General features: G+C 38.1%; 1 protein-coding gene across 4 annotated transcripts in view; it reads left to right on the forward strand.

Moving 5' to 3' along the window:
- Positions 1-15,238, forward strand: part of LOC138692724 (zinc finger protein 665-like) — a 55,990-nt gene that overhangs the window by 24,464 nt on the left and 16,288 nt on the right. For all 4 annotated transcript variants that reach the window (XM_069815904.1, XM_069815903.1, XM_069815906.1 and 1 more), the window contains 2 exons: positions 12,606-12,703; positions 13,415-13,552. In XM_069815904.1, the coding sequence (XP_069672005.1) occupies positions 12,611-12,703; positions 13,415-13,552 (231 nt within the window). In that variant the 5' untranslated portion in view covers positions 12,606-12,610. The remainder of the gene's footprint in view (positions 1-12,605; positions 12,704-13,414; positions 13,553-15,238) is intronic.

Raw genomic sequence — 15,238 nt, forward strand, 5'->3', positions numbered from 1 at the left:
TTTCTGAGAAAGTAGTTTGCGTTCTTCTTGCTACATGGAAGCATTAATATTAGATCTACTCGTCACTGGAACTATCTCGATCTTTCTTGCTTGCCAAGTACTCAATGATTCTCGAAATTTATTTTATTTTTTATATACTGGGCAGTCAGCATTTGTTATTCGTGGTACGTGGAATCTACAATCTATTGACTGTTACGTTACCTCAAAAATATATATACTGTATACCTGCATGTTACTTTGATAGCACATGTGTTAGCTAAACTTTTGTTGAACCAGAACTGTGGCATAAGACGGGCTCCCCAAGACCTAAGAGTCATTAGCCATCAACCAATGCTCAGTCAAACAGCTATAACCTTACTTCAAAGAAGATAGTGCGAATTCCTGGGAATTGAGTTCGGAATATGTTGAACATGATCCTGTCTCAGAGTCTACGGTACCTAGTGTAGAGGTATTGAAAGTAACAAACGAAAATATTGTGATTTGTATTTAATGATAAAACACACATGTTAGGTCAATAATACAGTGTTCATTGATTTTATGAAATACATTAAAGGTGATATGTTACAGTTATATGAACACTACTTATTAGTGTTCATATAACTGTAACATATCACCTTTGATGTATTCCATTGTGATTTATATTTGGACATTAGGATTCACTGAGTTTGCTGATGAACGTCCACAGTGTGTGATATGTAACAAAGTTTTTCCCAATAATTCTATGTTCCCTGCCAAGCTTAGATGGCATTTCTCAATTCAAAAATTCACTAATAAAACTGCAGACTACTTCGAAAGAAAAAGTGACGAACTCCATGCAGTTCAGACAAAATTTTACCTCGTGTAAAAACAAACAACGAGAAAGCACTGAAAACGTCGTACTTGGTTAGTTATGACCAGACTCTTGGTGGTAAACCTCACCCTTGCTGAAACTCTTATGAAACCAATATTAGTGAAGGTAGTGAAGTGCATGGTGGACAAGAAAACTGCAAACTTGATTTCCAGTGTGTCCTTACCAAATAACACTGCATAATCGAATCCAGAATCTATGAAAAGACGTAAAAAATATCATGATTTCCCGTATCAGTTAAACGAAATTTTCGTTACAACTTGACAAATCCACGGTCTTTACCGGATTAGCTATGTTCATGATGTTTGTGCGGTATGAATTTTCAGGTTCTTTCATGAAATATTTTGTTTTGCAGCCATTGCCATCCTCTACAAGCGGTACTGAAATTTTTTCTTTTTCATTGAAAACTCGATACCGTGGGACAATTGCAATGATGTGTGCACAGATGGCGCAAAGGCCATGGTAGATCTGTTGCTGGCGCTGTTACAAAGATCAAGAAAGTTTAAAAAACTGAGCAAGTAGTTATTGTGTACTACACCAACACGCCCTCGCAACAAAAAATGCCAGCGTTATTAAAGTAGGTACTAGACGACGCCGTCAAAATTATCAACTTTGTTAAGGCACGACCTTCGCAGTGTAGGCTACTTAAAATCCTGTTTGAAGATATGGGTAGTATACACAAGTCATTGTTAGTAATATTACATACAGAAGTGCGACAGTTGTCGCGCGGTAAAGCGTTGTCCCGATTACGGGGCGCATCCAGAAAGTAAGTTTCCCGATTTTTTCCCCTTGTAAGTAGACGTAATTAGCCGTGTCAATTGCGCATGCGTAACAGACCTATGACGTATCAATCATATGCCAGCCGGGCAGGTCCCGCTTGCTGCCAGTAGCGTGGCAGTAGTGGTCCGAAATGGAAGCTCTTATTCCTTCTCCCGCCGCCTGCGAGGTTCGGTCGGTGATAAAGTTCTTTAATGCACAAAGCATTGCGCCAATTGAAATTCATTGGCAGCTCTGTCAGATCTATGGGCCGAACATCATGATTAAGCAGATGGTGCGTCGCTGGTGTAGGCAGTTTTCCGAAGGTCGTCAAAGTGTCCATGATGAAGAGCGCAGTGGGCGACCGTCCCTCATCAGTGATGATCGTGTTGAGCTGGTGCGGCAGTGCATCATGGAGAACCGTCGCTTCACGTTTAAGGAGCTGAGCAGCCATTTTCCGCAGACATTGCGATCCTTGTTCCATGAGATTGTCACTAAGCACCTGCTGTTCAAAAAAGTGTGTGCCAGGTGGGTGCCGAAAAACCTGACACCTGAACAGAAATGCAACGTTTAGGAGCAGCACTGACATTTCTGCAACGGTATCACGATGACGGCGACGAGTTCCTCGACAGGATCGTCACGGGCGATGAGACTTGGATTTCGCACTTCACCCCGGACACCAAGCAGCAGTCAATGCATTGGCGGCATAGTGGATCTCCGGTCAGGACGAAATTCAAACAGACGCTGTCGGTACAGGAAGTGATGTGAACGGTGTTCTGGGACAGGAAGGGCATTCTGCTCATTGACTTCCTTCCAAGAGGTGAAACAGTGAACGCTGACCGTTACTGTGAAACACTGCGAAAATTGCGACGTGCCATTCAAAACAAGAGGCGTGGAATGCTTACTGCAGGTGTTGTGCTCCTCCATGACAATGCTCGTCCACATACGGCTCGGCGCACAGCAGCTTTTTGATGGAATTTGGCTGAGAATTGTTTGATCATCCACCCTACAGTCCTGATCTTGCTTCCAGCGATTTTCACGTTTTATTGCACCTCAAGAAATTCCTGTCCTCTGGTGAGCGTTTTGGCAACGACGAAGAGCTGAAGACGTCTGTCACACGCTGGTTCCATTCACAGGCGGCAGAGTTCTACGACAGAAGGATACAAAAGCTGATCCCACGATACAAGTGTCTCAATCCTGATGGTGGCTATGTTGAAAAATAGCTGAAACATTGCTGTACCTGTTGCCAATAAATGTTTTCCTGAAAGTGTATGTTCTTTTTTTTTAAATAGGGAAACTTAATTTCTGGATGCGCCTCGTACATGAACTTCGAACGGAAGTTTCTTCACTTTTGAATTACCAGAACGGTTTGCTGTCAGATTATTTGAATGATCAGGAATGGTTGTACAATTTATGTTACTTGGCAGACATGTTTCAAAAAAGAATTCAGCACATACATACAGGGTAAACGGAAGACTATATTCGATGCTGATGACGAAATTGTCGCACTGAAGAAAAAGATAGCGTTCTACATAGAAAGCGTCGACAATAAGGATCTTACGTTTCTAATTGACTTCAAACTTTATAGAAGAAAATAACATAGCAATGAATGTCTCATTCATAGCAATAATGAAAAAACACCTTAACAATTTGCTTCGAAATATGAATTCATACTTTCCAAGGGACACTCAGGAATCGATTCTAAAGAAATATGAGTGGATTGTAGATCCATTTCCAGTGAAGTCAAAGCCAGCAGTCCTCACTGCTTCAGATATGAGGTCCTAATAGACATGGTTTCGAAGAGCCACTGTCAGGCATAATTTAAAAACAAACCATTTCCCGAATTTTGGGCTAACTTAGGGGAGGATCTTTTGATATTAAGTTCAAAAGCTAAATTTCTCTCACTGCCTTTTGATTCTGTGTACCTCAGTGAAACGACCTTTTCGAGGTACACGGCTACAAAAACAAAATATCGATCTTGTTTGGACATAGAAGACGATATACGTCTTCAACTGACTTCTGTGACACCGGACATTGACAAACTCTGTCGCAAGAATCAGGCATATTCTTCACATTAACTTCGGATGTACATGTAACATTGTAACATTTTTTAAGTACCTTAACTACTTGTTAATATCATTTTGTAGATTTAAATAAATTGTATCCAGTACTTTTTTTACTATTGTTTCCTTTATTACATACATACATACATACATACTTCCGTTTATGTATCGTGTGAAATATGCTTCATAGAACGTAGACAGATAAAACTAAAAAGTAAACATTTCTTGGGGCTCCACGAGAAACTTTTGCTTAAAAAAGGACTCCGTTGCTGAAAAAGTTTGGGAACCGCTGGTCTAGATATTAATGAAATAACTATGTAACCAATTGTATTCAATTAGAATTGGAGTCTGGCTGGGCGGAAGAAAAGGCCTACTGGCCTTAGCTCTGCCAGATTAAATAAATAAATAAATAAATTATTACTTACTTACAAATGGCTTTTAAGGAACCCGAAGGTTCATTGCCGCCCTCACATAAGCCCGCCAGCGGTCCCTATCCTGTGCAAGATTAATCCAGTCTCTATCATCATACCCCACCTCCCTCAAATCCATTTTAATATTATCCTCCCATCTACGTCTCGGCCTCCCCAAAGGTCTTTTTAAATAAATTATTATTATTATTATTATTATTATTATTATTATTATTATTATTATTATTATTAGTCTATTCATAGTTGTTGGAACAATAATACTGTACACCATGGATGAAAATGGACTTTACAAATTTATAAGCTTATAGAAATTTATCCACATATATTACCTTCGGTTTAAAAAATCAAAACACTCGCATAGTGCCGTAGTATCACATTGTATTGTATTGTATTTATTAACATTCCATGGTATTCATACATGCTTACAGCTAGAATATGGAACAAGTCAAAAAACTTAATACTATTATAAAATCTTAATTTATAGTCACAGTCTAGATGAAATATATACAGACGAGATTTACAATATAGTCTACTAGTACAACACATAGTTTTAGTATCAATTTCATTTCAGAGGCTAAGAGCGCTACATCAGTTACAGTACAAAATGGCTACTTTCACTTGTGCGGAACGTACTCTCTGTGTTTTTTGGTTCTACGAAACAGTCCGCAACTACAGTGCAACGTAATTTTCGTACTCAATGTCTTAAAGATCCTCCAGGTCGACAGCGAACTTCTGGTACTGTTGTTGAACAAGTCAGGGAGAGATTTACCCATAGTCGCAGAAAATCAACGAGATATGCCTCTCGTGAGATTGGTACTATTACACACGTCGTCCCCTGCAATGCAGAGTATCGTAAGTACCATTTTGCTAACTTTGCAGGGGAGATAGTTACGATACTTATCCAACATCTTGGTGAATACGATAGTCTTAAGTTTAAAGCAAATCGTCAGAGGGAAAACATTGTTGGGGCTCACGGAATTTTTACAGTCGATGCGCAATGCCGCGAAATTTATTCTAAGCACCATAGCTCATTTTCTATAAAAGTAGCGATTACGATATTTCGCCTTGCAGGTTTGGAGGGTACTACGAAAACGTAGTAATAAGCGGTAGATGTGTATCAAGGTATACTCGAAATGTTCCTGATTCCGCAGATTAACGAAGATGATCGAGATGGACGCAATCACTTACAGCAAGATGGGGTACCATCTCACTACCACCACGAGGTTTGTGGGCTACTTGATCTGCGGTTCCCAGGTCGTTGGATCAGTCGTGCAGGGCCAACTGCATGGCAGTCTCGCTCACCAGATCTGACCCCCTGTGGGGTTCGTCAATGATCTTGTGTACGTTCCTTCTTTACTTGCCAATCGTGCTGAGATGAGAACTCGAATTACTGCTGCAGTTGCAGAAGTGACTCCTTATCTGCTGGCTCGTGTGTGACAAGAGATTGATTTTAATTTGGATGTCTCCCATATCACAAACTGAAGCCATATCGAACCAAAATAACTGCCAGGTAGAAACGTGATGTGTTTTGCTTTAAAATGACACCATAACCATTTCTGTAAAATATGTGGATAAATTTCTATAAGCTTATAAAATTGTAAAGTCCTTTTTGACACTTGGTGCATTTCTGGTCGTAATTAAATTTCTGTTTCTAGATAGGTATTATTACTTTCCCCTAAGGTGTAATAAGAGAGATTTTGACATACTGTCAAATGGGCAACTTGGAACATTTTTTCAATTCCGTGAGCCCCAACAATGTTTTCCCTCTGACGATTTGCTTTAAACTTAAGACTATCGTATTCACCAAGATGTTGGATAATATTACTTTTTTTCAATTCAAAGATTATGGATGTTTTAATCACGTTGTGTACAATATGTAAGAACATTCAGACGAGTCCACACCTGTGGATTAACGGTCAGCGCGTCTGGCCGCGAAACCAGGTGGCCCGGGTTCGAATCCCGGTCGGGGGAAGTTACCTGGTTGAGGTTTTTTCCGGGGTTTTCCCTCAACCCAATACGAACAAATGCTGGGTAACTTTCGGTGCTGGACCCCGGACTCATTTCACCAGCATTATCATCTTCATTTCGTTCAGACGCTAAATAACCTAGATGTTGATACAGCGACGTAAAATAACCCATTCAGACTATTTTTATTTCCACACTAATATATTTTTTTATTTTGAATGGTTGTTCCAAGTTACCCAATGATATGGGGTAACTTGGAACAGTGGCTAATTCCAATGTATTTCTTCAAGTTTGAAAGATAATTATAGGGTAACATGGAACACTAATTCGAGTTTTTTAAAAGTAAAAATGTAATTACCTTGTATTATATTGTATCACAATTATATTACATGACAGATAATCTTATTCAACCACTCAATTATGCACAATGTTATTCCAAAACCATTGGAAAAGTATAGGGTATTTCAAAAGTCAGTTCAAACATTAATATTTGAGATAGGACAAAAACAAAAACATCACAGTGTTGGGCAAACAAGAGGGTTTACAAAACATTTGGGAGATTTCCGCCGTTCTCTTGTTCAACGTACAGCATTCTGTCTGCGACATCATGCACAGCATTTTGCAGATAATGTCTTGGAATATTGACAATTTCTTGCTAGATGGCAGCTTTCAGTTGCATTAAGGTTATTGGATATGTCAGGAAAACTCGTTGTTTAAGGTAACCCCACAACCAATTGAAATCTGGAGATCGCGGAGGCCACATTGGGTAGTAACCATTATTTTCACGGCATTTGTCAATTATGTGGACTGAGAGGCGGCCAATGATGAATCTTCAGGAAGCTCGTTGAAATACTTCAGAGCAATTCACGTGTCATACAGATGCTCAGCTTTGTAGCATATGTGAAGTGGTAAGAGTTTTCCTGATGCTGAGGCACAAAACATAGCTGATGTACTTGATCGATTATGCGATCTGGAACCTTGCACCCTCGATGAACTAAAACCAGGACGCACTCTGTGAGTTTACATGGATCCCCCGCAACGCGGCGCTGTTACTGCTAAGCGCGGATTCGGAAGGAATTCACAGTACTTGTTACGCTGAATGTAGTCCTTTTTAAAAGCAAATTTCTTCCATTTAACCCGGCTATTCGTAACTTAAGAAATACCTTTATAGTCTCTTATTCATAAAATTAATAGTCTTCTATCAGGTATTACTATTATGAACGTTCGTAACAGAAAATAAAATGGGACCTGAAACGTTGTGAAAGCAATTATACGTTCATTATTTAAATAATCTTTTCGTAACAAGTTGCGAATTTAGGGACAGAAAAACCTACGAAATGCTAGTAAATAAAGAGTTGAATTATATTTTACCTGCCTATAAAGGAATTTAATTACTCACCATGATTATTTGCCTGTTACCTTTGAGAGTTTGCTTGACGGATTTACGAGCTTGTAAAAATCTTCGGATTTACTTTGTCCTGAAGAAGATTCGGCATTTTAAATAGTGGTAGACTAATTTCGGAATAATATCGATGATGTGTTTTCTGCAACAACCTTCTCCCGAAGACAGGATCGATAGAGCGTCAAGATAGATCTCATCCCACATTGCACTTGCTGAGCTAATCTTTTCTTTAATTTTCAATGCTGTTTGAATAAGTACGTCATATACAGCTTGGGAGGGATTGCTTAAAAAACTGACGGTCCTACCCGTTCGGTAGTCTTTGATTTGGGTGAGAGCTGCACAATGTTAAGACCTGTTACATTCCTGTCGAAGGGCACAGAGGGTACACGCAATAAACTTAGAGGAATCGTGTACTACATAACCGGCCACATAATACACTAAACATGTCAATCAACGCAGCAGGAGTGGTATTCACCAACTCAGGCGCAGCACTTTCTTAGTATTGACCATGTATTTTTTCATGAATAACTTTTTTTCCTAACTATCTTGTTGAGTAATTCCACATTTCGCGCTAATGTTTGCATTTGGTTCACAAACGATGTGAGTAGTTCATCATCACTTTTCGTTTCAGAGTTTCCAGCAATGTTAAGAAGGATCTGTTTCGTAGTAAATGCATATGGAGGAAATCTATCGTCGAAGGTTGGTCATCTGAACTGAGTGAAGACAAAATTCCGAAGTGATGTTCCAAGTGGTCTTGGGCGAGTTTCCCTGTTAGGATATATTTGTATCCTTTGCTCCGTAGTCATTCGCTCATTTCTAATTTTATCTTAAGGTTACTACTAAACATTGTTGTAGCAGACGCAAATGTGTTGGTTGTAGTTGTGAGACACTGAAGAAAATCAGTAAGGAATTAGTGATCAGAAGAGTCTTTATAAAGAGCCTTAGCATAAATGTGTGAATTTAATGCGGCGGCAATACAGTTTAATTGCCTTGTACATTCTTCAGTGCCCTCACTGCCTTCGAAACCCGATGAGCCCTAATTCTCGATAAAATTTGAGGCCTTTGGCGACACTGTTACTAAAGAGTTGGAACGCGAGTCTGGTGGCATCCATTCTCTTAAAGGACGAGAGATCTAAATGAGCTGTTGTCAAACTTGGGACAAACTCTACACATTCGCAAATCCAGATAAATCTTCCTTAAAAAGTCTTCTATAAAAGCTAAAATTGATATTTTTCTCCTTGCAAGAGAGTTTGATCTTATCATGAAAATAATTTCTTATGCAATTCAGTATGTGCACAAAATCTGAGAATGCCCGTATCTTTCTTTTTGTCGTCGAACGGATTAGGAATATAATATTATGCTGGAAATTTTTTCCATTGATTTCTAAGACTTCGAAGACTTTCTATTAATTGTTTGACTGTCATCACAAGTGAAACCGACTACTCTCGTCCAAACTGCTTCTAATTGTAGTATAACTTGTATAAGAATTTTAGCGAGAATGTCACCTGAAGTAGCGTTTCTGCTAGCGTAAATAACAATTGGTTGAATCCAATCTTGCATAAATACTAATGTATGATGTGCTAATTGTTTCTTTTGGATATCAGACGTGAGATCTCCGATATCAACAAATACGTCCACTTTAAGGGAATTTCTTCTCTGAATTTGACCTCATCGAATATTACCACTCCGCAACGTTTATTTTCATATGTTTCATCATTTCGGTAAATTAGGGTAAATGTGAGGTACAACTCTTGATTGTAATTTTCAACGCACTCGCGGTATTGCTGTCTTATGACGTTTTATATTAAAACAGTCTGATCAGTTATTTACCGAAAACTCTTATCGTTCCGCGGAATCACTCTGGCCCACTTTCCAAACTCAACTTTTTCTTTGAGAGATGAAAAGAAATGTCTTATCTCTTATTACACTATTTCTACTGTATTCCGACCTACAACCCGGAACAAAACAGTACGAAATTTTTGTAAGGTAGGTGTCCCTGATATATCCATGATAAGATTTGAGAATTTTTCTAGCCGCCATTTTGAAAAAAATGTAAACCACTTTTTTCTTACTCGTTCTCAGTCTAATGGACTTTCTTAAAACAATTTCCTTTCCCCATAAAAATATCTTTAATTGTCCAAAAAGTCCCAAATTCGAAAAGTCTACCTAGTGGCCATATCAGGAACATGTGCACATGATATGGCCACCCTTATTCCATGTTCTACAAATCGTGATTGTTTTCAGTTTGATAGCGCAGTTGTGTTAAAATTAAATAATTTTGGTGTAAAATGAATAAAAATAACACTTAATAATGTTTTTTGTAATTCAAAAGTGTAGTCAAAACAGGTTTTTCCATTAAGAATTAAGTTGTTTTACTTAAAATACAAAATTTTTGCGTATTCCCAGCTATAAGGCATGTAAATTTGTCAGGTGAAAAAATAAAAGTGAAATGAACTTGATATGGCCATGGTGCATTTGATATGGCCATATCAGGAGCAGGTAAGCTTTCACGAAAATCGTTTGATTATGAACAACTCGTAAAAGATACGCCATCAACGACAACACCAATCAACAGAACATTAAAAACTGAATGGAGTACGATGGTTTTCATGGAACAAGTCATTGAAAAACATACATAAAACAAAGGAGACTTACCAGAGAAAAATAGGAAGAGATCACATGAAAACCGCAAAACAGGCAACTGACGCCATATTGCTCAACCTGACTGGATAGAAAACGATCAAGTGACATACCAGGATGCCCTTTAACTGGATGCTGCTGCAATTTAGCGAATTTTTTGGTTAACTAACTCACAATAGGAAGGTGGCCATATCAGGAACATGGCCATAACAGGAGCACCCACCTTAATTATTTTGTAAACCACCACACAATATTCTTTTGTCACTGGTTAATTCGAAGCACAACAAATTGAAGACATCTACATAACTCTCAACAGCAAAGCATATTAACAACCCCTAGCAACTTTCATCATTAAACGCGCGAGAAATATATTTTCGAGGTATCTGCCTTCAGACAACAGATGGATCCTACCGATCGAAGCGCCACTAGTTGTCAGGACCGCCACCGACAATGGGAAAGCATAGAAGCGCGTACACTGTTTCTTCTATTCCTCCTGCTAAAATCTTTGTTCGGCCAGGATCGTTGTTAGGTTCATTTAATCGTAATTTAATATTCCATCGGGATGGACCCATTCAAGTTAGGTTTCCAATTCATTAAAATAATCATTAATAATATCAGAACTGGCATTTGCTTGTGCCCTCTTGATATTTTGGCAAAATCTTTGTGTTAAAACTTCACGATGACGATTGAGAAAGCTCCGCACGCAGTCAACTTCAGGCAAATTTTGTTTAAAACTCTTCTTTCTTGTCTTGTCTAGGTAGGATTTCACAAAGTAATTTACTTCATAATGAGTGAAGTGATAATCCCACTCACTTGATGTAATGAGTCCCACAAGCAAATTTTCTTCATGCATAGGAGACAAAACTGATGAACGCCCTATGGCTTTTGTGTTCTTTCTATTCTTCTTTCTGCTTAATGTAGATATTGGTATGCCATATTTTTCATAGCCTGCTTTGTTGTGTGTTTACCAGTGCTGATGTCATGCAATGCTTCTTGCAAAGTTGCATCATAATCTTTGTATCTGCGGGTTCCAGACCCTTTTGTACATATTTTCCCCATTATATATTCCTGGAAAATAAACAAACTGTGTTTAGAAATATGGTTTTAAAACGAAACAGTAAGAAACTAAAAAAATATATTAATTTATAACACAGACGGAACTGGTAAACAGGATAACTTGGAAATACTTGGCTAACTTGGAACACTCAAACGATTATGTTCCAAGTTAGTCCACTCCTCTTGCTTTTTTATTGCCTAGGTTCTTAATTTTTTTTTCTCCATAGTGCTCGGAAACAACTTTTTTACTGTTAACAAGTGATAATCACACTACTCAAGAAACATAACTTCAAAGTTCTTGCATTATTTTATGCACTGAAAAAAAATAAGTTTTTTACGCATATTTGTTAATCAAAATCTACATTATATTATAAAGAACAAAAATCACACTTACCTTTTTAATTCAGTTCAAAATATCCACTCTGACATTACAACTGTAATAGAACCAATGTGCTGCACAACAAAGTAACAAGTGAAGATTATTTTGCCACTGTGACAAAACGAAACTACCCTATGACAATGTTCCAAGTTAAACCATTGTTCCAAGTTTGGCTATTTGACGGTATTTCATCGCATTGAAGCTTTCCTCTGTAACCTAGCATAATATTTACGACAAAATTAATGTAACAAAAAAGGATTTGAATGTAATCGCCATAGTAGTCTTAGCTTTTAACAACGCATCTGTTTGGGCTCATAGTGAAAGCACTGTTATCATTCAAGCTAGTCGGAGCATATCAATATTGTGTTGGTTTCTATAGATGTGTGTTAAAATGTTACTGTAATGCAAGATTGAAAGAAAATGATATCAGCAGATTGTGTCTCGTTTTGAATAGTTCACTCTTTCTTACGTAGAGTTTACAATGTTGTGGATGTGCTTGTCACTATGGAAATAATGATAGAGCTATAAATAGAGAAAATGTGTCGTCAATAATTGCATTTGACAATTACGATCTCAATCCTAAATTAATTAATGTATAGGCCTAACCTTGAGAATGGAGAAAGTTACACAACACAGAACTGCACGCATTGTATTCTTCACCTAACATAATTAGGAACTTAAAATCCAGACGTTTGAGATGGGCAGGGCATGTAGCACGTATGGGCGAATCCAGAAATGCATATAGAGTGTTAGTTGGGAGACCGGAGGGAAAAAGACCTTTAGGGAGGCCGAGACGTAGATGGGAGGATAATATTAAAATGGATTTGAGGGAGGTGGGGTGTGACGATAGAGACTGGATTAATCTTGCACAGGATAGGGACCGATGGCGGGCTTATGTAAGAGCGGCAGTGAACCTTCGGGTTCCTTAAAAGCCATTTGTAAGTAAGTAAGTAAGTAGGCCTAACCTTAATCACTCTTCTGTATCGCAGTGATTCTTATTGAAGTACGCACGTCACAGGTGAAGCTATATTAACAGCAACTGGGTAATTTTCTGACACTGTTCTTTCAGTTGTAATGGATGCTATCAAGACGGAACCCGAGGTCGACCCTCTGGCAGTACAGCCATGTGATGACGCTATTAAAGAAGAGGAAAATCCTTCACCAGATGTAATATCATTTTTCTAACCCCTTGTCTACTTTCTCATTCCTATACCGGTATTACTATTTATTTTTATTTATTTGGCTGCAGTGCATTACAATATTGAGTGACAGCATTGGACAGCTATCATTCACTTACAAACATACAATTATATACATATATAGGCAGGTTTGCTTAAGGTTATAAAATCTTACAGAGCTGTTTGATTGTACTGCTAACGTAAGCACATGGTGGCAAGTTCGCCAACTTAATTGTCATGAATTGCACTGCGCCTTGATTAAATGTTGTGCTGATGTGCCACAAAGTAGTCATGTTTCTGGCATTTCACTTAAGGCCAGTAGTATGTGTTAGGATTTTTTTTTCAGTCGAAATGTACTTTATAAATTTATTTCTGGAGAATGTTGAGTACCAAAATAAAATATCCAAATTGAATAAGGAAATATTACAGTCACTGTAATGAAAATATTTTATCTCATATCAGCATAATGGGAACTGAATCCCAGCACAGATTTAGCTCCATTTTATTCGAGATCATAAGTGAAGTATTACCTTCTCTGACATATTTTACTTTTAAAATCTATTATCCATTTTCCTTCAATTATTTCCATAATTTCTTGTCTGCGCCACAAGTAGCTATTGAAGCACTGACAAGTAGACCCAATTTCTGTCACATTGTAATATATTAGCCTACTCAGTAAGAATGTCTCTGTGTTTTGCAGGAAGGGAATTTATTTGATCTGCACGTGACTAAAATAAAGGAGGAAAACTTGGACGACAGCTACAATCACACATCAGAGATAAAATTTGAAGAAATTATATTGCCTATTAACTTTTCCGTGGTGAAGTGTGAAGCCGAGGTGAGTGGAGCTCATTGGGTGTGGTGGCTCTTCTTTCCAAAGTTTAGCTTGTATTCTGTTCGTCACAGAACCCTTCTCTTTATAACTATGGTGATAGCGAATTTTGGTTGATAGTGAGGATAATAAAGCTATCTAGGAAAGTTTAGTGTTTATTTCTCTGTTTCGGAATAGCCTAAATGTAAATTGCGATGTAGCTCTCTTGTTTAAGCTTTGAAGAAAATTCTTTCAATCATAATACAGTTATTTTTGGCAAGAAATGAGATCTTGCTATATATATTTAAGCCCTTCATATTACCACTTTGAATATCTCTTAATGACTGATGTTATCTATATGAAGCGTGACCTTCCAAAACGCAGTTTTGTACACTTTCTATTTTCAAGAAAAATACAAAAATTTGCTGTACGGAAAAAAAATGTCCAAACCAAATTCATGCCAATGTAACTTTGAAACTTACTGCATTTTGACGCCAAAATCATATGTGTAATATGGAGACACACATAAAAAATTATATTGAAGCAATTTTTCTAATTTTGTACAAACTGCTGTTTGAAAGTCTACTCCTGATATACTCTTTCCATAAATTGAAGGCTACATTTAAGCTCATACGTTTAACATACAGAAGGTTATAATAATAATAATAATAATAATAATAATAATAATAATAATAATAATAATAATACTAGTTTTATTTTCCCTGGCAGAGTTAAGGTCATCAGGCCTTCTCTTCCACTCAACCAGGATCAAATCACATACAGAAATATACATACCGGTAACAAATATTAACTTAAAAATAATAATAAACATAATAAAGTAAAAAGGAGAGATTAAATACATATTGTAACTTTAATTCAAAACAAGAATGTAACTTTTATTTCAAAACAACAATAATCACTTTCTATAATTGAATGTAAACACTCCCGTCAACAGTGGGATTTCCACTCCACACAGTAACACAGTACTCGTTATTGCACTCCACAGACGACAATGACAATTTACTTGGATTATTGACAACAACAATGTACTGCTAATCTTAACTAATGTTCACAAAGAACTATTTACAAATCAGAACTGTCAGTTCTCAGTTCACAGTTCGTTTGCCTTGGCTAGTTATTCTAGCTCAGTCACTCGAGTTCACAGTATCTCGAACCCCAGACCTTCAGAGACAGTCCACTGAACTTCGAACTCAGGTCCCCCAACTGCGGTCCACTGCACTCGAACTCAGGACTTCGGACGCTCACACAACTGCGGACACACTCAAGTCGAACTCCGGTCTCGAAGCTGGCTTCACTGCTACACAAGACTGCCTTGCTGTCCAAAACTAGCAACGACTGCAACTAACTGCCCAAGTTCACTCATGTGTCATATTTATAACTAAACCATAGTTTCGGGAAAGTACGATGCTAGAAATTTCTGCAGATGTCGAGAAGATGGCGCCTCTCGAAATCTCTGGATTTCTCCCCTCAGTCGCAGGCGCATTACTTCCCCCTCTCTGCCGCGGTCGCCGTCTCCTTATGTCGCGCCTTGCCGCAGCGACCATCGTTTCGTCTCCCCTCTGCGCCGCGCCCTCAGAGCTCCATGGAGCTCGCTTCGTCTATCGGACCTCATGTCTTCTCGCGCGCCCCCTTGTGTGGGACACGTGATCGACACTCGACGTGGCTGTCACAATATACACAATCAGTATTAAC

Source organism: Periplaneta americana, chromosome 17 (assembly GCF_040183065.1).
Source record: "Periplaneta americana isolate PAMFEO1 chromosome 17, P.americana_PAMFEO1_priV1, whole genome shotgun sequence".
NCBI classification, from domain to species: Eukaryota; Metazoa; Arthropoda; class Insecta; order Blattodea; family Blattidae; genus Periplaneta; species Periplaneta americana.